The sequence below is a fragment of the Tachyglossus aculeatus genome, chromosome 2 (genome assembly GCF_015852505.1).
Source record: "Tachyglossus aculeatus isolate mTacAcu1 chromosome 2, mTacAcu1.pri, whole genome shotgun sequence".
Lineage (NCBI taxonomy): Eukaryota > Metazoa > Chordata > Mammalia > Monotremata > Tachyglossidae > Tachyglossus > Tachyglossus aculeatus.
Window position 1 is genome coordinate 67,084,710 of NC_052067.1, and position 21,217 is coordinate 67,105,926.

Consider the following 21,217-nt stretch of genomic DNA (forward strand, 5'->3'; position numbering starts at 1 on the left):
GCTCTCAGTAGGGCCTTGAAGGGAGGAAGAGAGCTAATGTGTCTACCAACTCTGTCAGACTGTACTTTCCCCAGTACTTACTACTGTACACAGTACAGTAAGTGCTCAATAAATTCCAGTGATTGAGTGACAGAATTATAAGTACTAGAAAGGTTAGACCAGATACCATGTGGAGCCCCAAATTTGGAGTCCGGCTTCCATCCTGGCTACTGGTGGTACCCAGAGATGGAGCAGCCCAGTAGAACCATCTATTTATTCTGATGGTTTTGACACCTGTCCACATGTTTTATTTTGTTGTCTGTCTCCCCCTTCTAGACTGTGAGCCCGTTGTTGGGTAGGGACCGTCTCTAACTGTTGCCAACTTGTACTTCCCAAGCGCTTAGTAAAGAGCTCTGAACAAAGTGAGAGCTCAATAAATACGATTGAATGAATGAATCTTCAAGTAAGTTCCCTATTAGTGCTATTTTTATTATGCTCCTGCATTATGTTCCCCCTCCATTCATTCAATCGTATTTATCCTGTGCAGAGCACTGTACTAAGTGCTTGGGAAGTACAAATTGGCAACATATAGAGATGGTCCTTACCCAACAACAGGCTTACAGTCTAGAAGGGGGAGACAGACAACAAAAGAAAACAGGTAGACAGGTGTCAATATCATCAGAATAAACAGAATTATAGCTGTAATACTGTACTGTACTATACTGTAAGCTTCCCCCTCTACACTGTAAGCTCTTTGAGGGAAGGGAATGTGTCTGTTTATTGTTATATTGTACTCTCTCGACTGCGTAGTACAGTGCTCTGCACATAGTAAGTGCTCAATAAATACGATTGCTTGAATGAATGAATGCTTCTTCAACCTGTGAACCATCTCCACACTCCTGCCTTCAAGAATTGGTTGAGCATGTCATTCCCTGGAGCTGGAGGTGTCCAGGGAAATAAAGCCTGGTTAGAAGGTAGGAGCTAGCTGCCCGGGAATGAAACCAGGGGTTGCTTAGATTGTACTTCCCAAGCACTTAGTACAGTGCTCTGCACACAGTAAGCGCTCAATAAATATGATTGAATGAATTAGGTAAGCATCATTAACAGAGGTTGGACAGGAAAGAAGGAAAGTCCGTCCCTCGGAGACTTGCCACCTGGTCTAGGATTACTGTAAGATCTGTCTGGTCTTGAAGAAGCAATACCACTCATTTTAAGCTAGACATTGTGTATATTTTGTGTAAACTCAGTTATGCCATTACATATTTTCATTATGCATCCATTAGATTGTTGTTGCAGAATTAGGGAACATTCATCTGATAACACGTGAGCTTGTCTCTACACTGTGAACTCGTTGTGGGCAGGAATGCGTCTGTTGTTATATGTGTACTCTCCCAAGCGCTTAGTACAGTGCTTTGCCCACAGTAAGCACTCAATAAATATGACAATGAATGAATGAATGAGCCTGTGTTTGGATTCAGCACTAACAGCGTTGGAAAGAATGGCCTTGTGCATATACAAGCAGCATTGGACGGAATGAAAGCTACAGACAGGGTTTTCTTAAAGAAGCGTTTTGTAAGAACACAGTCACCCTGTTATTGGAGATATTGGTGTGCCTTATTTCGGCGTAAGTCAAAGAAAGAATGTCCTTCATCTATACACACTGCAATAATCTTCAAAAGAACAGACAAAAAATAATTACCAATATTTTCCATCAGTACGTTATTTTCAAATTATTTTAATTATAATTGTAAATGGCATAAAAACTAAAAGTTTTCTTACTTTATACTTTACAACCACTGTCAAACATTTAAATAAAGTGTCCTGGGGCCTAGGCACTAGGACAAAGAAGAAGTGGCAGGTTTCGTGGTAATAGCATAAACTTAGCTCAGATTTTAAGATCTTATGATTACCTCTGCCTCTCAGTTGTTCTGTTCTTAGCTATTAAACTATTCAGAACAGAACATTTAGAAAGCCTTCTGGGCACCCTCATTGAGATCATTAGCATGTCAGCAGAGCCACTTGACTATTTTTCTATTGTAAATCATTACAGGCCTAATCCCATGAATGAGCACTTTCCTCTAGACCTCAGGTCTCTGGTCGCTGATGATTTTTTCACAAAATTTCTGTTTTGGCAGAAATTTCACATGGTTAGTCTCACACCAGATCTGAATGCATTTGCAGAGTGTGAACAATGCTGCATCAGTAATTTTGAACAAAATGTGGTTGGGAGAGGAAGGATAAAGTTTGAATTTTCTTAACATGAATATAGCACCTTTTAATATTTGACTCATTCGATCTTAACACAAAAGTTGGATTTTTTTATAATTAAATGTTCAAGCCTTCCTGATCTGAAGGGAAAAAAAGAGTTGAATAATTACAGAATTGAGGTCAAGGTCCTTCCTTATTAACTACAGAATATTGTCGCAGATACTTGCTCTGCATGTTCTATTGCCAGGGTATTATTCAGCATTGGTTAGTATCTACAGTGTATATTTTAAATACTGGGGTAAAATGATATATTTAGAGATGGTTGCCACTACTACTCTTCTATCAAATCTTAATGTAGTTTTGGGGGAGGGCAGATTTTTTTTTTTAAAGACAGATGGAATATAGTAGGCTGGACTGTACCATCAGCCCAGCTGATGTCATCAAGACTCCAATTTCACGGACATGTGGGGCAAAAGGCAGAAAAATGATTCTCCTTCAATAACAATTTTCCTATTATTTGGCTTCCTCATCTCCGGCCAGTGAACGAGGGAGAAGAGATGCTGCTAATCAAACTAAAGGGCAGAGAACAAGTAAAGGTCATTGGAAAAAGGAGTTGATTATTGCGGGGGAATGCTAAAAAGTAATTCCAGTGAATCATCATCATCAATCATATTTATTGAGCGCTTACTGTGTGCAGAGCACTGTACTAACCGCTTGGGAAGTACAAACTGGCAACATATAGAGACAGTCCCTACCCAACAGTGGGCTCACAGTCTAAAAGGTGGAGCCAAAACCAAACATACTACAAAATAAAATAGAATAGATATGTACAAGTAAAATAAATAAATAAATAAATAAATAGAGCAATAAATATGCACAAACATATATACATATATACATATGATGAGTACTTTGGATTCGTCCTTGGGCACTATCTATCATTTCCTACCAAATCTACAGGGATATCAGTGTGTCAGGTGGGGACAGTCATAAAGTTATGTTTTCAGTGGTTACTTCACCCTAGCTAGGGCAAATTCCTCAAACTTACAAATTGCAGACTCCCCCCTGACCAGGGGCCGCTCCTGTTTCTTCTTATATCTATGTCGTCTTCAGCTAAATGGGCTCCTCTCTGGCCATTTATCCTTTTATCTTATTTTCTTTTTTGTTTTGGTACTAAAGACACCGTCTTAAAGATGGGTACTTCTGAAAGCTGATTATTATTATTAAAAACAAACAGGTCTTGCACCCTGATGGAGAAAAACTCTATCAGAAAATTATTTAAAAAATCAAATCTGTGCCTAAAGACATTAAACGTGACTTTTAAATCATTCATGCGTATCAGAACTTTATGAAGGCAAAAATTCAATATGATGTAATTGTTTCTTTCTGCTTCTTTAATGAAAATTTAGAAATAGTCCTCATTACCTTACAGTCTTACCAAAAATGAAGTTATAAATGATTCATTTTCTTTCAAAAGAATGTATTAGGTGATTTATATTTCTGATTGAACTGAATCGATTGTTGCCAACTTGTACTTCCCAAGCGCGTAGTACAGTGCTCTGCACACAGTAAGCGCTCAATAAATACAATTGAATGAATGAATGGATTCTAATTCTAGCCCTGCCAGTTACCTTCTGTGTGACCCTAAGCAAGATACTTACCTTCTTGGTTCCTCCCTCTTTCTTACACTTGTAAGAAAGAAACTTGTAATGTCGCCCAGCATTTAATATGGTGCTTGGCACATAGTAAACACTTAACAGAGATAATAATAATAATCCGCTTCAGTTTTCCCGTTAGGCCCAACCTTCCCAGTAAGTTTTCTCTATAAAACAGGGGTTGCCCTTACTTCACAGGCTACAGTACTCTGCTTATACTCTGGTTTTCCCATCTCTGTTTCATAAACACAGATACATGTTCACTTTGCACATACTATACCTTGTTCAGTGTTTCCTTCTCCTTGATACATGAGGCAGCCTTTTCCTGCTCTCTGTTTACTTCTGAAACCAGTCTCATGATGGTCTCTCTGCTAGCTTTTGACTCCATCTCATGGACATTTATAGTCTCTTCAAGAGTAACAACCTGTCCTTTCACCAATGCATTTTCCTTGCACAGCTCACTAACCTAGACAGAAAGCAATGAAAGCCAGCCAATAAAAATTAACAACTCCTTACAGTGCTTCCTGTAAACAACTTTTATGCACTCATTTCAATGCATGACCTAATCAATGCAATAAAAACGCAGGCTCTACCCAAATCCCAAAGGCCATATTTTGAAAGTCAGCCTCTCAGTCCTCCTGGTGTGTGTGCATACTCAAAGGCCAAATTAAAATCACTCCAAAGGTAGCTCTTGGGAAATGAAGTTTGGAAAAAACAAACTTACCAAGGTTCAGATAAACATTACAGCAAATACCACCTCGGTTAAATCTCATGGATGTCAGGAATTTCCCAATACAACTTTGCAGTGGCTTTCAAACCACCAAACGCACACTCCTTCTATTGGAGATTCTTGGCGAGGATTTAATTGAAAGGCAGTGACAACCCCTGGACTCTGTGCAAGTCAGCGGCTACGGGAATTGAGGAAGTGGTGGCAGCAGAGATTATTGTTAGGGTACCTGGAAGGAGAATATACATTGCAAGTAATCCCATTCCGAGGTCATCACGGGAAAGGAGAATGGGCAAGTTGACCAGCCCAGACTCTTGCCAATATTAAGGACTCTTTCCCCACCAGCCTGCCACTAATAAGTAAAAAAAATATGTGGGTATGTGTGGTTACGAGGGAGAAGAGGAGGAGGGGAATGTATGGGGGGAATAGCGGAGGCTGTAAACCAGAGACAGGCCACTGTGTTTTGAAAATTTCCTTAAAAAGCAGTCATCACCTGAGCTAATCAGGGAATTGAAGACACACTCTCCCTCAAGCTGCTCTGGAACGTGGGTCAAGTGCATGGGAGAGATGTCTTATCATCATCATCATCATCATCATCATCAATCGTATTTATTGAGCGCTTACTATGTGCAGAGCACTGTACTAAGCGCTTGGGAAGTACAAATTGGCAACATATAGAGACAGTCCCTACCCAACAGTGGGCTCACAGTCTAAAAGGGGGAGACAGAGAACAAAACCAAACATACTAACAAAATAAAATAAATAGAATAGATATGTACAAGTAAAATAAATAAATAAATAGAGTAATAAATAAATAAATAGAGTAATAGTAATATCAAGCTTCACTCCTCCATACGGGGATCACCAGGCCAAGAAGGAAGCCGGCAATGAGACTTTTCAGGCCCCGCTACTGTTTATGCATGGCTGTTTGCTTCTTTGACTTAAAACCTACCTGGGGATGGAGCCTGAAATTGTTTTGTTTCTCTGAACAGCATGCAGAATCCTATAAGATCCAAATGTCGGCATCAGACAAGGATGAAGTGCTTAGAACAGTGCTTGGCACCTAGTGAGCGCTTAACAAACGCCATCATTATTATGATGACGTGAGCCCCTCTTAACTCTGCAGGATGGAGTTTCATCCAGAGGCCAGGGAGGAAGAAGCTTCTGTGAGAAGGTTCGGGAGGAAGATGGTAAGGTGAAAGAGAAAAAGGGGGGAATCCTCTTGGGAAAAAGTAGAATGAAGAAAGTTGAGTCGGGGACCAAGGTCAAGGACAGCCTGCACAGAGATGGCAAGTCTAGGGGCTGCTCCCCCAAGGTCTGAGTGAAAGTTGGGGCTTGATGGACAATGAGAACATTTCAGATTCCTGAAAGAATCTTAAAGGAAGCAGTGTGGCTCAATGGACAGCGCACGGGCTTGGGAGTCAGAGGGCATGGGTTCAAATCCCCGCTCCGCCACTTGTCAGCTGTGTGACTTTGGGCTAGTCCCTTAACTTCTCTGTGCCTCAGTTACCTCATTTGTAAATTGGGGATGAAGACTGAGAGCCCCACATGGGACAACCTGATCACCTTGTATCCTCCCCAGCGCTTAGAACAGTGCTTTGTGCATAGTAAGTGCTTAACAAATACCAAAATTATTAATTATTATTATCAAAGAACAATTATGTTGCAACGGAAAATGTTGGCCAATGTTTTAGCCGTCCTGCCTTCGGTGGCTATGTCACCTGACATCGACACTTTTTAAAAGTGTTTAAAATTTGGCCTGAATTCCGGAAGGTCCAGAGTCATGTTTTATCTCTGTATTAAGTATTATCTCTGTATTATCACTTCTAGACTGTGAGCCCACTTTTGGGTAGGGACCGTCTCTATATGTTGCCAACTTGTACTTCCCAAGCACTTAGTACAGTGCTTTGCTCATAGTAAGTGCTTAACAAATACCACAATTATTAATTATTATTATCAAAGAACAATTATGTTGCAACAGAAAATGTTGGCCAATGTTTTAGCCGACCTGCCTTTGCTGGCTATGTCACCTGACACCAAGACACTTTTTAAAAGTGTTTAAAATTTGGCCTGAATTCCGGAAGGTCCAGAGTCATGTTTTATCTCTGTATTAAGTATTATCTCTGTATTATCATCATCATCATCATCATCAATCGTATTTATTGAGCGCTTACTATGTGCAGAGCACTGTACTAAGTGCTTGGGAAGTACAAATTGGCAACATATAGAGACAGTCCCTACCCAACAGTGGGCTCACAGTCTAAAAGGGGGAGACAGAGAATAAAACCAAACATACTAACAAAATAAAATAAATAGAATAGCTATGTACAAGTAAAATAAATAAATAAATAAATAAATAGAGTAATAAATATGTACAAACATATATACATATATACAGGTGCTGTGGGGAAGGGAAGGAGGTAAGATGGGGGGGGATGGAGAGGGGGACGAGGGATCACTTCTAGACTGTGAGCCCACTGTTGGGTAGGGACCGTCTCTATATGTTGCCAACTTGGACTTCCCAAGTGCTTAGTACTGTGCTCTGCACACAGTAAGCGCTCAATAAATATGATTGAATATTAAGTGGACAAAGTTTTGTCTCCAACTAGAAGGAAAAAACTACTAATGAGAAAGGCCATACTACTATTTTTAAACCATCCTATAAATAGTTTAGAAAATATCTGATCACTCTCAGGGTATTCCCTATCAAAAGAACAGTGCTGAGTGAATGGAGGGTCTTAGGGCTGCCAGTACACTACTCTGGGCCATCGGCCTTGCTGGACGAGAACATTATAAGCTATGTGCCCAGGAATGTAGGGCAGCAGGTAGAGACTGGCATGGAGGATGAGACAAAAATGCTAGCGACGGCAGGATCACCTGCTTTGAAACCTGTTTTTCAAGGTCCCTTTCCTCCTTCATATCTCTCTGTCTTTCATATTATTCATTCATTCACTCAATCAATCAATCAATCGTATTTATTGAGCGCTTACTGTGTGCAGAGCACTGTACTAAGTGCTTGGGAAGTACAAGTTGGCAACAAGTTGGCAATCATTTACTGAGAGCTTACTGTGTGCAGAGAAGCAGTGTGGCTTAGTGGAAAGAACACGGGCTTAGGAGTCGGAGGACGTGGGTTCTAATCCCGTCTCCACCACTTGTCTGCTGTGTGACCTTGGGCAAGTCACTTAACTTCTCTGGGCCTCATCTGGGAAATGGGGATTAAGGGTGTGAGCCCCACCTGGGACAACCTGATTACCCCGTATCTACCCCAGCACTTAGAACAGTGCTTGGCACATAGTAAGCGCTTAACAAATGCTATTATTATTATTATTATTACTAAGTGCTTGGGAAAGTGCAACAATAGACAGTGACATTCCTTCCCACTGTTGGGTAGGGACTGTCTTTATATGTTGCCAGCTTGTACTTCCCAAGTGCTTAGTACAGTGTTCTGCACACAGTAAGCACTCATCATCATCATCATCAATCGTATTTATTGAGCACTTACTGTGTGCAGAGCACTGTACTAAGCGCTTGGGAAGTACATGTTGGCAACATAATCAATAAATACGATTGATTGATTGATTCCTTGCCCACAGAAAGCTCACAGTCTAGAGTGGGGTAGACAGACGTCGATACAAGTAAATAAAATTAGAGATATGTACATAAGAGCCTTGGGGCTGGGAGGTAGGGGAGACCAAAGGGAGCAAATCACAGCGACACAGAAGAGAGTGGGAGATGAGGAAAAGTGAGGCTTAGTCTGGGAAGGCCTCTTAGAGGAGGTGTGCCTTCATTAAGGCTTTGAAGCGGAGGAGAGTGGTTGTCAGAATAGAGGAGGGAGCGCGCAAGCCAGAGGCAGGACATGGGCTGGGGTCAGTGGCGAGACAGGAGAGATTGAGGCACGGTGAGAAGGTTAGCACTGGAGGACTGAAGTGTGTGAGCAGGGTTGTAGACGGAGAGAATTGCGGTGAGGTAGGAGAGGGCAAGCTGAAGGAGTGCTTTAAAGTCAATGGAGATGAGTTTCTGTTTGTTACAGAGGTGGATGGCCAACCATTTGAGTTTTCTGCCAGCAGCTTGGGCAGAGATTATGTTCCTGGAAAGGAGTACGAGATAAACTATTTTTCAGGTCTCCGTTATGGGTTATTTCTAAAGATAAGCACCTTGGAAATCAAATCCTGCTGTGGCTCCTCTTTGTCTGTGATATCCATGTCCAGGCACCAAGAGAGTTCAAGTAGAAATTCCATGTGTTTCCTGCTGTCCTTAGAAGCTTGATTCTTGCTCTCTTCATTTTCCCCGAAGCACTTTCTAGACAGCAAAAATAGCAAACACACCTGAGTGGAACACACATTTAGAAACAGTATTTCTTCGGAAAAATAGGCCCCTGAAACACTAACTTCATGATGGGGGAGGATGTCTCTTTCTCTTTGTGTCTTTCTTTCACACTCCTTCACCCTTAGAATGGTCTCTGGGGGCCTCGGCATCCCCTATATAATAATAATAATAGTTTTGGTATTTGTTAAGTGCTTACTATGTGCAAAGCACTGTGCTAAGCCCTGGGGAGGATACAAGGTGATCAGGTTGCCCCATGTGGGGTTCACAATCTTAATCCCCATTTTACAGATGAGGTAACTGAGGCACAGAGAAGTTAAGTGACTTGCCCAAAGTCACACAGCTGACAAGCGGCGGAGCTGGGATTTGAACACACAACCTCTGACTCCCAAGCCCATGCTCTTTCCACTGAGCCACACTTCAAGCCAGAGTTACCACCCTCAATTCATTCATTCATTCACCCCTCACATCCAATCCATCACCAAAACCTGCCGGTCTCAGCTCCGCAACATTGCCAAGATCCGCCCTTTCCTCTCCATCCAAACGGCTACCCTGCTCGTTCAAGCTCTCATCCTATCCCGTCTGGACTATTGCACCAGCCTTCTCTCTGATCTCCCATCCTCGTGTCTCTCCCCACTTCAATCCATACTTCATGCTGCTGCCCGGATTGTCTTTGTCCAGAAACGCTCTGGGCATGTTACTCCCCTCCTCAAAAATCTCCAGTGGCTACCAATCAATCTGCGCATCAGGCAGAAACTCCTCACCCTGGGCTTCAAGGCTGTCCATCACCTCACCCCCTCCTACCTCACCTCCCTTCTCTCCTTCTACAGCCCAGCCCACACCCTCCATTCATCTGCCGCTAATCTCCTCACCATGCCTCGTTCTCGCCTGTCCCACCGTCGACCCCCGGCCCACGTCATCCCCGGGGCCTGGAATGCCCTCCCTCTGCCCATCCGCCAAGCTAACTCTCTTCCTCCCTTCAAGGCCCTACTGAGAGCTCACCTCCTCCAGGAGGCCTTCCCAGACTGAACCCTCCTTCCTCTCCCCCTCCTCCCCATCCCCCCCGCCTTACACCCTTCCCCTCCCCACAGCACCTGTATATACGTATATATGTTTGTAAGTATTTATTACTCCAGTTATTTATTTATTTATTTTATTTGTACATATTTATTCTATTTATTTCATTTTGTTAATGTTTTGTTTTGTTCTCTGTCTCCCCCTTCTAGACTGCGAGCCCACTGTTGGGTAGGGACCATCTCTATATGTTGCCAACTTGTACTTCCCAAGCGCTTAGTACAGCGTTCTGCACACAGTAAGCGCTCAATAAATACGATTGAATGAATGAATGGATGAAATTCATTCGATCACATTTATTGAGCGCTTACTGTGTGCAGAGCACTGGACTAAGCACTTGGGAAAATACAACACAACAATAAACTGTACTTCCCAAGTGCTCCCTTCTAGACTGTGAGCCCGTTGTTGGGTAGGGACCGTTCTCTATATGTTGCCAACTTGGACTTCCCAAGTGCTTAGTACAGTGCTCTGCACACAGTAAGCGCTCAATAAATACGATTGAATGAATGAATGAATAAACAGGGACATTCCCTACCCAAAATGAGCCTACAGTCTGGAGACAATATGCCGTCCCTTTCATTAATCACCCAGTAAAACTGCTCATTTGTCCCAGTCTCAACAGATACTGCCCTGGAGAAAACACTGCTTCCTCCATTGGCAGCACTAAAGGGGTCATCAGCACCATTACATTTTAAATTCCTCCTCCAGGTTGTGAGCTCTTTGAAGTCAGGGATCATGACTACTAACCCTCTTGTATTCATTCATTCATTCCATCGTATTTATTGAGCGCTTACTGTGTGCAGAGCACCGTACTAAGTGCTTGGGAAGTCCAAGTTGGCAACATATAGAGACGGTCCCTACTTAACAACAGGCTCACAGTCTAGAAGGGGGAGACAGACAACAAAACAAACCATGTGGACAGGTGTCAAGTCATCAGAATAAGTAGAAATAAAGCTAGATGCACATCATTAAGAAAATAAATAGTAAATATGTACAAGTAAAATAGAGTAATAAATTTGTACAAATATATACACAGGTGCTGTGGGGAGGGGAAGGAGGTAGGGCGGGGGGGATGGGGAGGTGGAGAGGAAAAAGGGGGCTCAGTCTGGGAAGGCCTCCTGGAGGAGGTGACCTCTCAGTAGGGCTTTGAAGGGCTTAGTACAATGACGAATAAATACTGACAAATGAAGCAGTGTGGCTCAGTGGAAAGACCACGGGCTTTGGAGTCAGAGGTCATGGGTTCAGATCCCGGCTCCGCCAATTGTCAGCTGTGTGACTTTGGGCAATTCACTTCACTTCTCTGGGCCTCAGTTCCCTCATCTGGAACTTAATGGGGAATAAGACTGTGAGCCACCTGTGGGACAACCTGATCACCTTGTAACCTCTCCAGCGCTTAGAACAGTGCTTTGTACATAGTAAGCACTTAGTAAATGACATCATTATTATTATTACTTTTATTATTACTACTGATTGATCAGCAGTATTGGGAAGTGACAGCAAGAGGCAGGTGGATGAATGTAGCTTCCCGTCTAGTCTATGAGCCCGTTGCTGGGTAGGGAGCGTCTCTATATGTTGCCGACTTGTACTTTCCAAGCCCTTAATACAGTGCTCTGCACAGAGTAAGTGCTCAATAAATACGATTGAATGAATGAATGAATGAATATAGCTGGTGGCGGAACCGAGAATAACCTCTGTTCCTCCCACCCGCTCCTTGGCCCAAAATTCTGGGATATGGTCCTATGGGGAAGAGGCGGTCCCATAGTCAATCAATCAATCAATCCTATTTATTGAGCGCTTACTGTGTGCAGAGCACTGTACTAAGCGCTTAGTCAGACCTCTAGTCCTCCTTACAGCTAGAGCATGTCCCCTAAAAAAATGGGAAACATGACCTGCATTAGGATCTTAGCCCAGTCCAGATGTTGTTTTGTTTTCTTATTTACCCAGAAGAAGTCACATTAAAAAATCAGTAATAATAATTCTGGTATTTGTGAGGTGCTTACTATGTGCTGGGCACTGTATTAAGCGTTGGGATGGATACAAGCAAATCTGGTTAGACACAGTCCTTGTCCGTGTGGGGCTCACAGTCTCGATCCCCATTTTACAGATGCGGTAACTGAGGCACAGAGAAGTGAAGTGACTTGCCCAAGGTCACACAGCAGACAAGCGGTGAAGCAGGGATTAGAACCCATGACCTTGTGAATCCCAGGCCCATGCTCTATTCACTAAACTAGCGTATAAGTCTCTCCTTGGGAAGCACCCTCCTCAGATGTAAACATTCATGGATATGACCTGCATGTAGTTATATGCAAGATTTCCTCCGTGATCCTTAAACCAAAGTACAAATTCTAATTAAATTCCCTCCTGTGTTTTCTCTCACAGCACTTAGTACATGGTAAGCTCTTAATAACTTCCATTACTACTGCTACGACTATTCCCAAATTCAAAAATCTGGCAGGCAACTCTAATCCTATATTTAAGAGTGCCAATGTTGTGAAAATTTTGCATAGTGATGAAAAATGAATAATGTTTTACTCTGCTTGCAATAATGTCTGAGAACAGTGGTTTCAATTGTCTTTGCTCTTATTAACATGCTAGCAAATATCTGGAAGCACTTATCAGGAACTTAACAACTGACATGACTACTTCCTCAAAAGATCTCTTACGATAATTTCGCTTCTAATTCCAGGATTTTTTTCTTTAATTCCTGGTTCTCCTGGAGTGCCGCATGAGCTATTTTCTCTGACCGCATTTTGGAAGTAGCAAGCACCGCTGACTCTTCCTCCATCTCTTGGACCCGCTCTCTGAGAGAGACGAGGAGAGAGGACTGTCTGGCATTGTTTTCTTTATAGCTCTCCATTTTGGTCTTCAGTTCTTGGCAAAAGACTTCTTTAGAGACCATCTTGGATCGGAGATCTGCAATCTACAGGAGGAACAAAGGGCAGCAGAATTGAACCGACTGAATTTATGGGGGCATCTGTCGGTACCCCATCACTAGAATTTCACCTATTTTAAAAATAACAGTATGCTCATTTGGCAGTAATTACCCCTACTCCTAACCTTTGGTAGCTGAATCTGCATTAAGGAAAAAAAATTGAAAACCTAAACTTTGGCCTTCCGCATTCAAGTGAAATGAATAGGTAAGTCTACTTGGACCGATTCGCAAAGTGATCAGTGATGGCCAACCCAATTTGTAAATCTAAGTTGTGCTATTAATCAAAACGGCTGCTAAAAAAAATAAAATGAAAAAGAAATGTCATATTGTTTTTTGCTAGTGTTCGGTCATCTCACCAGCAAGAAATAAGCATAGGCTAATTGACCCACAAAAGCTAACTCCTTATTTTCCTCCAGTGCACAGAAAGAAACACAATAAAATATTTTTGTGGGAAAAAAAAAATTGTTGGATCAAATTCTGCACAAAATCTTCAGCTATACTGATTCAGCTCTGTGAGCAGAACTTTGAAACTAAGGCATGTGCCTCAGTGGGACCAGTATCCAGCAACTGAGATAAAGGGAACCTTGGAATGGATTTACAGCTAAAAGCCCACAGCTTCCCTGAAGTTCTCCTGGCTTCACTTCCCAGATGGGCACTAATGTCCCAGAGGAACATCACTTTTATCAGGACTGGCCACAAAGTCTGAGACCTGTTCCTCTAATTCCAATCATATTTACCAACTACTCCACAGGAACGAGGGGGGATCATTTCCTAGTCAAAAGATTAGAATCAGGCCCAAACCAATGAAGTACTTCTGTCAAACCTACCTCAGACTGAGCACATTCAAACTTGACCAGAGACGCGGCAAGCTCACTGCGAGCATTTTCAGCGGCAGCCCGATAGTGGCTCGTCTGATCGCGAGTACCAGATGCATCCAGTAGACGATCATAACTTTCCTGATTAGGACAAAAAAACATAAATAAGGGCACCAGCTATCAAATTGACAATGTCCTTTCACTTCTGGTTTGTTGTGTGGTTGGAATTAGCCTGAAGTTGGTTGAAAATAGTCTTTGGGCTCTAATCAGGTTAAAATTCTTGAGTGGTAACCTATGAGAGAATGGCTAATGTGAAGATATTGGATGGCGAATAATATAAATCGTGCAAGATTTGAAGGGATGGGTAGGGCAAAGGGAGAGGAAAGACAGAAAAAGCAGGGGAGCAAATGGACCTATGGACCCAGGGTTAAAAGTGAAGAAGAAATTAGTACCTGGAACACCGGTGGTAGGGATAGCCATGGTGAGGGGGTGAGATATGAGGAGTTTGCGCTCTGCTAAATCTTCTTGGTCCCCTGCCACATACCCGCCTCTCCAACCATTGGAGACTGTGAGCCCGCTGTTGGGTAGGGACTGTCTCTATATGTTGCCAACTTGTACTTCCCAAGCGCTTAGTACAGTGCTCTGCACACAGTAAGCACTCAATAAATATGATTGATTGATTGATTGATTGGAAAAGACCCCAGGAATGGCAGAGTCGGGGTTGTGTCCCAGCCCCAAGTGAGCGGGGGCACTCCCTCACTCCGCCATCCCGACACTGCTGCTGTTTCCTGCCACTCCTCCCCTTTCGCCTAAGGATGACCATTCTGGACTTTTTCTTACGCTGGAAGGCTGTCCCTAGCTCAGAGGTTACTTTGATCCATGATTTTTCTATGGTTATAAATCTCAAAAATATGAATGAATTTTTTTCATTCATTCTGACTTTTTTTCTTCCCTCCATTCAATCATACTTATTGAGCACTTACTGTGGGCCGGGCACTGTACTAAGCATTTGGGAGGGTACAATATAAAAACAAACAGGCACACTCCCTGTTCACAACAAGCATACAGCCTAGAGCTTAGAACACTGCTTTGCACATAGTAAGCGCTTAACAAATGCCAACATTATTATTATTATTATTAGAGGTGGAGACAGACATTTATATATATAAATAAATAACAGATGTGGACATAAGTGCTTTGGGTCTGGGAAGGGGGAAGAATAAAGGGAACAAGTCAGGATGACGCATAAAGGGAGTGGGTGAAGAGGGAAAGAGGGCTTAGTTGGGAAAGGCCTCTTAGAGGAGATGTGCCTTCAATAAGGTTTTGAAGGGTGATAGAGAAATTCTCTGTCGGACTGAAGAGGGAGGTTGTTACAGGCCAGAGGCAGGACGTGGGTGAGGGCGAGGAGTTGGTGTTATTTTACTTGTACATATTTACTATTCTATTTATTTTGTTAATGATGTGTGTCTAGCTTTATTTCTATTTATTCCGATGACTTGACACCTGTCCACATGTTTTTTTTTGTTCCCTGTCTCCCCCTTCTAGACTGTGAGCCCGTTGTTGGGTAGGGATTGTCTCTATATGTTGCCGACTTGTACTTCCCAAGTGCTTAGTGCAGTGCTCTGCACATAGTAAGTGCTCAATAAATATGATTGAATGAATGAATGAAAGATGGACGAGATCGAGGTACAGTGAGAAGGTTAGCACCAGAAAAACGAAGTGTGCGGGCTGGGTTGTAGTAGGAGAGTAGTGAGGTGAGGAAAGAAGGAGCAAGCTCCTGGTGGGCAGGGAATCTGTCTACCAACTCTGTTGTTTTGTGCTCTCCCAAGAGCTCAGTAAATTCCGCTGACTGTCTGATTGACTAGAAGGGTCCTTTGTACAGATCTGGTGTATTTCCAATATTACGCGGATTCCCTTTCTGTCTTTGAAGTGAAGCCCAGGGAGAGCCTCTCCAAGACTACCCTGCCGGCTAGTTCCTCCCTCCTTCATGGAGCTTGGCGCTAGAGGGAAACCAGGGATTGCTTGATTCCCGTTTCTAATCTGTGGGGGTTATTCCCAGAATCAAAAATGGGACCCTGGGCCACCCTTCAATCTTGGAGGACCTTCTTTGGAGTCTACAGGAGAGACAGAGGCTACACAGGCCCATTTCCAACCCTGAAATGAATGCCAGGGAGGCCTCTTCATGTTCTTAGCGCTTACTACAGTGCTCTGCAGACAGTAAGCACTCAGTAAATATGATTGAATGAATGTTAATTCCAATGTCAGAAATGAGGCCCTGGGTATCCTGAAGGGTTCAACTTCAGGAGGGAAATGAAGACCAGGACCTAAAAGATACTTGAATTCTACAGTGGTCTTGGGATCCTGTCAAACTCACCCAAAGATGTAATTGAGATTCAGATGTCCTCTGGTTATCAAAACCAGAAGCAGTGCGTCCTTAGTGGATAAAGCATGAGCCTGGGAATCAGAGGACCTGGGTTCTAAACCCAGCTCCACTTCTTCTCCGCTGTGTGACCCTGGGCAAGTCACTCACTTCTCTGTGCCTCAGTTACCTCATTTGTAAAATGGGGATTAAGACTGTGACCCCTAGTAATTATAATAATAATAAGTATGGCATTCGTTAAGCCTTACTACGGCCCAGGCGCTGTACTAAGTGCTGGGGTGGATTCAAGCAAATCAGGTTGGACACAGTCCCTGTCCCACATGGGCTCAGAGTCTCAAACCCCATTTTAAAGATGAGGGAACTGAGGTCTAGAGAAGTGAAGCGACTTGCCCAAGGTCACACAGCAGACCAGTGGTGGAACCGGGATTAGAACTCATGACCTTCTGACTCCCAAGCCTTTGTTCTATCCACTGTTCTATTCTGCTTCCTATGTGGGATAGGGACTGTGTCTAATCAGATTAATTTATATCTACCCCAGCACTTAGTACAATGTAAGTACACTTAGCCCATAGTAAGCACTCAAAAAATACCATATAAAAAATGGTGACATTAAATGGTGAATTTGAAATGCCCACCATTTCATTTTAATTAAAGGTAACTATTGAAGGTGGGAATTGCAGTAAGTAAATAAGAGTTGTATAAGGGGGAGAGAGTGAAGAAGAAGGGAAGGAGGACCAGAGGAGAGGGAATGACAGAAATACCTCAAGACGCGTTGGAATAAAAACAGCTGGGAGAGGAGGATAGTAGAGGAAGAGTCAGAGGGGAAAACGAGGACAGGATAGAAGGAGAACTGGTGGATCTTGGGTGGAAAGAGAACATTATATTTGTTTTTCAGGAAGAGAGGAGGTAATAAGTTATGGAGGGAATTTTGAGAATCTGGGAGAGAGCAGGAAAAGGGAGAATGGAAAATGAGGTAGAAGATGAAAGGAACTATGAACGAGGAGGAGGTGAGGGACATGAAGCAACTAAGAAAAGAAAACCTTTCAGTGGAAGATGAGAAAGAAATTCTTCAGAATGGACAAGAAAAACAGAGTGAGAAGTCAGAAAGAGGCATAAAATACTAGTGATGTTTCATGTTTATCAGTTGATACCCTAACTTACAACCAGTTAGAAACACATTATGTTCAGTTTTACAGGTTGTTACGATTTTTCTAAGCCTGTGCCTTTTTATAAATCAATCTGATGTACAGTTTATGATTCATTATTGTTTTGTTTTATTTCTGAACAGATTTAATGCTCGTGTTATGGTTCTTGAGTGCTCCATCGGTGAAGCAGACTCCATTCTTGGCTGAGGTTCTTGAGGGAACCAATTAATGTGCTATGAAGTGGTATACGATAAATATCCCATAGCACACCAGATTGAGGCTATAAACTCATCTTTCTGGTTGCTAAACAACGCCTTCTGCCATTTCGAATGGGAGCTGCTGCTTTAGAAATGAATGAACCATTCTCTTGACAACTTTCCCTTACTGAACCATAACCCCAGCCCACGGACATCAAAACATTTACCATCTCCAAGGGTCAATTCTCAACTTAGGCAACCACTTAAACCCTACTGCCATGAGGTTTCCAGAATTTTCTCATATTTCATGAGGGATACTATTTCAAACTGGCAAACAATTTTACCTTAAAGTGGTCGCATAAGGTAGATATACCTCTCCCTCTCTCCCCCTTGTCCCCCTCTCCATCCCCCCATCTTACCTCCTTCCCTTCCCCACAGCACCTGTATATATGTATATATGTTTGTACATATTTATTACTCTATTTATTTTACTTGTACATATCTATTCTATTTATTTTATTTTGTTAATACGTTTGGTTTTGTTCTCTGTCTCCCCCTTCTAGACTGCGAGCCCACTGTTGGGTAGGGACTGTCTCTATATGTTGCCAACTTGTACTTCCCAAGCACTTAGTACAGTGCTCTGCACACAGTAAGCGCTCAATAAATACGATTGATTGATTGAAACATCTAAGTGGCACTCTAACAAGTTCCAGCAAGATTTGTTTCTGACAGCGCAGTCATTCAACTGCCCGAAACTATTGTTTGAAGAATAATGACTGCAAATGTCCGCTGAAACCACTCAAGCTTTCCAAGGAGACTTTTAGGCTGCTATGTTGCAACCGAAAAGTAGCAAAACAAAACGCCCAATTTACCTAGTAACTGCTGGTGTTTACCCATCACAGTACACACAAAGTATATGCTTTTGTGTATTCTGTACTTCTCTACATAACCACCCTGTACCAAGCATTCCATCAACCCTGCTCAGAGATCAAATGAATATTCCACTCCAATCAATCAATCAATTGTATTTATTGAGCGCTTACTGTGTGCAGAGCACTGTACTAAGCGCTTGGGAAGTACAAGTCGGCAACACATAGAGACGGTCCCTACCCAGCAGTGGGCTCACAGTCACACTCTAATCACTATGACTATATTTTCTAAACAGTTCTAAGCTCTGGGGTAGGTACACGTATTTCATCATCATCATCATCAATCGTATTTATTGAGCGCTTACTATGTGCAGAGCACTGTACTAAGCGCTTGGGAAGTACAAGCTGGCAACATCTAGAGACAGTCCCTACCCAACAGTGGGACGCAAAGGAGCTTAAGACTCCAGTGCAAAGCGCCTAGCCATACCAGAGCTGAACGCTCCAGTGTGCAGATCCCGCACACGGTGTAGTGTTAGGGAGCCAGAGGTCGTGGGTTCTAATCCCGCTTCCGCTAACTGTCAGCTGTGTGACTTTGGGCAAGTCACTTAACTTCTCTGGGCCTCAGTTACCTCATCTGTAAAATGGGGATTAAAACTGTGAGCCCCCCGTGGGACAACCTGATCACCTTGTAATCTCCCCAGCGCTTAGAACAGTGCTTTGCACATAGTAAGTGCTTAACAAATACCATTATTATTATTATTATTATTATAGAGCACAGGCCCAGGAGTCAGAAGGTCACGGGTTCTAATCCCTGCTCCGCCACTTGTCTGCTGTGTGACCCTGGGCAAGTCACTTCATTTCTCTGTGCCTCATCTGTAAAATGAGGATTGAGACTGTGAGTCCTATGTGGAACAGGGACTGTGTCCAACCCGATTTGCTTGTAGCCACTTCAGTGCTTAATACAGTGCCCAGCACTTAGAAAGCACTTAACAAATACAAATACTTAAATACTTAACAAATAGGGAAGCAGCGTGGCTCAGTGGAAAGAGCAGGGGCTTTGGAGTCCGAGGTCATGGGTTCAAATTCCAGCTCCGCCAACTGTCAGCTGTGTGACTTTGGGCAAGTCACTTAGCTCCTCTGTGCCTCAGTTACCTCATCTGGAAAATGGGGATAAAGGCTGTGAGCCCCCCGTGGGACAACCTGATCATCTTGTAACCTCCCCAGCGCTTAGAACAGTGCTTTGCACATAGTAAGCGCTTAATAAATGCCATGATTAAATACCACAATTATTATTATAATTGATAGTATTAGGAGTAAAAACCACTAGTCGTACCAGATCTGAATACTTCAGCGTACAGGACCCATGAAGGAACCGAAGCCCCCAGCCACACCAGAGCTGAAATCGGCAGGCAATATGGAAGCAGGGGAAGCAGTGTAGCCTAGTGGATAGAGCACGGGCCCGGGAATCAGAAGGACTTTGTGCGGTGCCTGGCACATAGTAAGCGCTTAACTAAACCATTAAAAAATAAAAGACCTGGGTTCCAATCCCAGCTCTGTCCCATGTCTGCTGTTTGACCTTGGGTAAGTCACTTAACTTCTCTGTGCCTGTTACCTCCTCCGTAAAATGGGGATTAAGACTGTGGGATTCAGACTGCGTCCAACCTGTTTATCTTGAATCTACGCCAGTGCTTAGTCCAGTGCCTGGCATATGGCATGCACTTAACAAGTACCATTTAAAAAAAAGAAAAAGAGATTCCAACGTGCAGGACCCACACAAGAGCCTCAGCTCCCCAGCATGGAGGAACTGCAGCAAGAAGCAGCGTGGCTCAATGGAAAGAGCACGAGCTGCGGAGTCAGAGGTCATGGGTTCAAATCCCGGCTCCGCCAACTGTCAGTTGTGTGACCTTGGGCAAGTCACTTAACTTCTCTGGACCTCAGTTCCCTCGTCTGTAAAATGGGGATTAAGACTGTGAGCCCCCCGGGGGACAAACTGATCACCTTGTAACCTCCCCAGCGCTTAGAACAGTGCTGTGCACATAGTAAGCGCTTAATAAATGCCATCATCATTATTATTATTATTATTATCTGCATGGCCTAGTGGATAGAGCACAGGTCTGGGAATCAGAAGAACATGAGTTCTAATCCCAGCTCTGCCACTTGTCTACTGTGTGACCTTGGGCAAGTCATTTTGCTTTTCTGGGCCTCAGTTACCTCATCTGTAAAATGGGGATTAAGACTGTGAGTCCAACGTAGGACAGCAACCGTGTCCACCCCAGTTATCTTGTATCTAACCCAGTGCTTAGTGCGGTGCCTGGCATATAGCAAGTGTTTTAACAAACACCAGCATTATTATTATTATTTGGGGGATTAAGACTGTGAGTCCAATTACCTTGTGTTTACCCCCCAGTGCTTAGTACAGTGCCTGGCACATAGTAAGCCCTTAACAAATACCACAGCAATAATAATGATGATAACCATGTGGGAGCCACAGCTTCTGTCTATCAGGATTGTCTTCAGTAAGTTGGTATTTGGCTAGAGCCCTCAGACCCGCAGGGAGAGAACTTGGGTGGAAGATCACCCCTTCACCTGTTCTCTCCTTCCCATCCCCTACCCTAGGCTGCAAGAGAGCTGACCTGGACAGAGCTGCTCCAACTATGGCCCCTGATCCTTGCTGTTAGTGAACATTAATTAGTGCTAATAGCCAGGTGAAGGCAGAGGCACAAACATGGCTCTCAGAGCCCATCCGTCCCGGCTGGACTGGGAGAGTGGCAAGGGGGAGCCAGCGTGGGGATGGGGTGGGGCAGAGCGGGGAAAGGGACCTATTTGCTAGGCACCCATCTCCAATCACATATCTATGCTCACAAATGGTCCCTGTGTGCACTTAGATTCGTCCCCTATCTCCATCCTCTTCCC

The 21,217-nt window shown here is 43.4% G+C and overlaps 1 protein-coding gene across 1 annotated transcript in view; it reads right to left on the reverse strand.

The window, feature by feature from the left end:
• The window catches only part of CCDC170 (coiled-coil domain containing 170), a 91,087-nt gene that overhangs the window by 56,404 nt on the left and 13,466 nt on the right, over positions 1-21,217 (reverse strand). Inside the window, exons 2-5 of the mRNA XM_038762284.1 lie at positions 13,726-13,854; positions 12,630-12,886; positions 8,724-8,868; positions 4,123-4,308 (exon numbers count right to left, since the gene is read on the reverse strand). Of these exons, the coding sequence (XP_038618212.1) occupies positions 4,123-4,308; positions 8,724-8,868; positions 12,630-12,886; positions 13,726-13,854 (717 nt within the window). The remainder of the gene's footprint in view (positions 1-4,122; positions 4,309-8,723; positions 8,869-12,629; positions 12,887-13,725; positions 13,855-21,217) is intronic.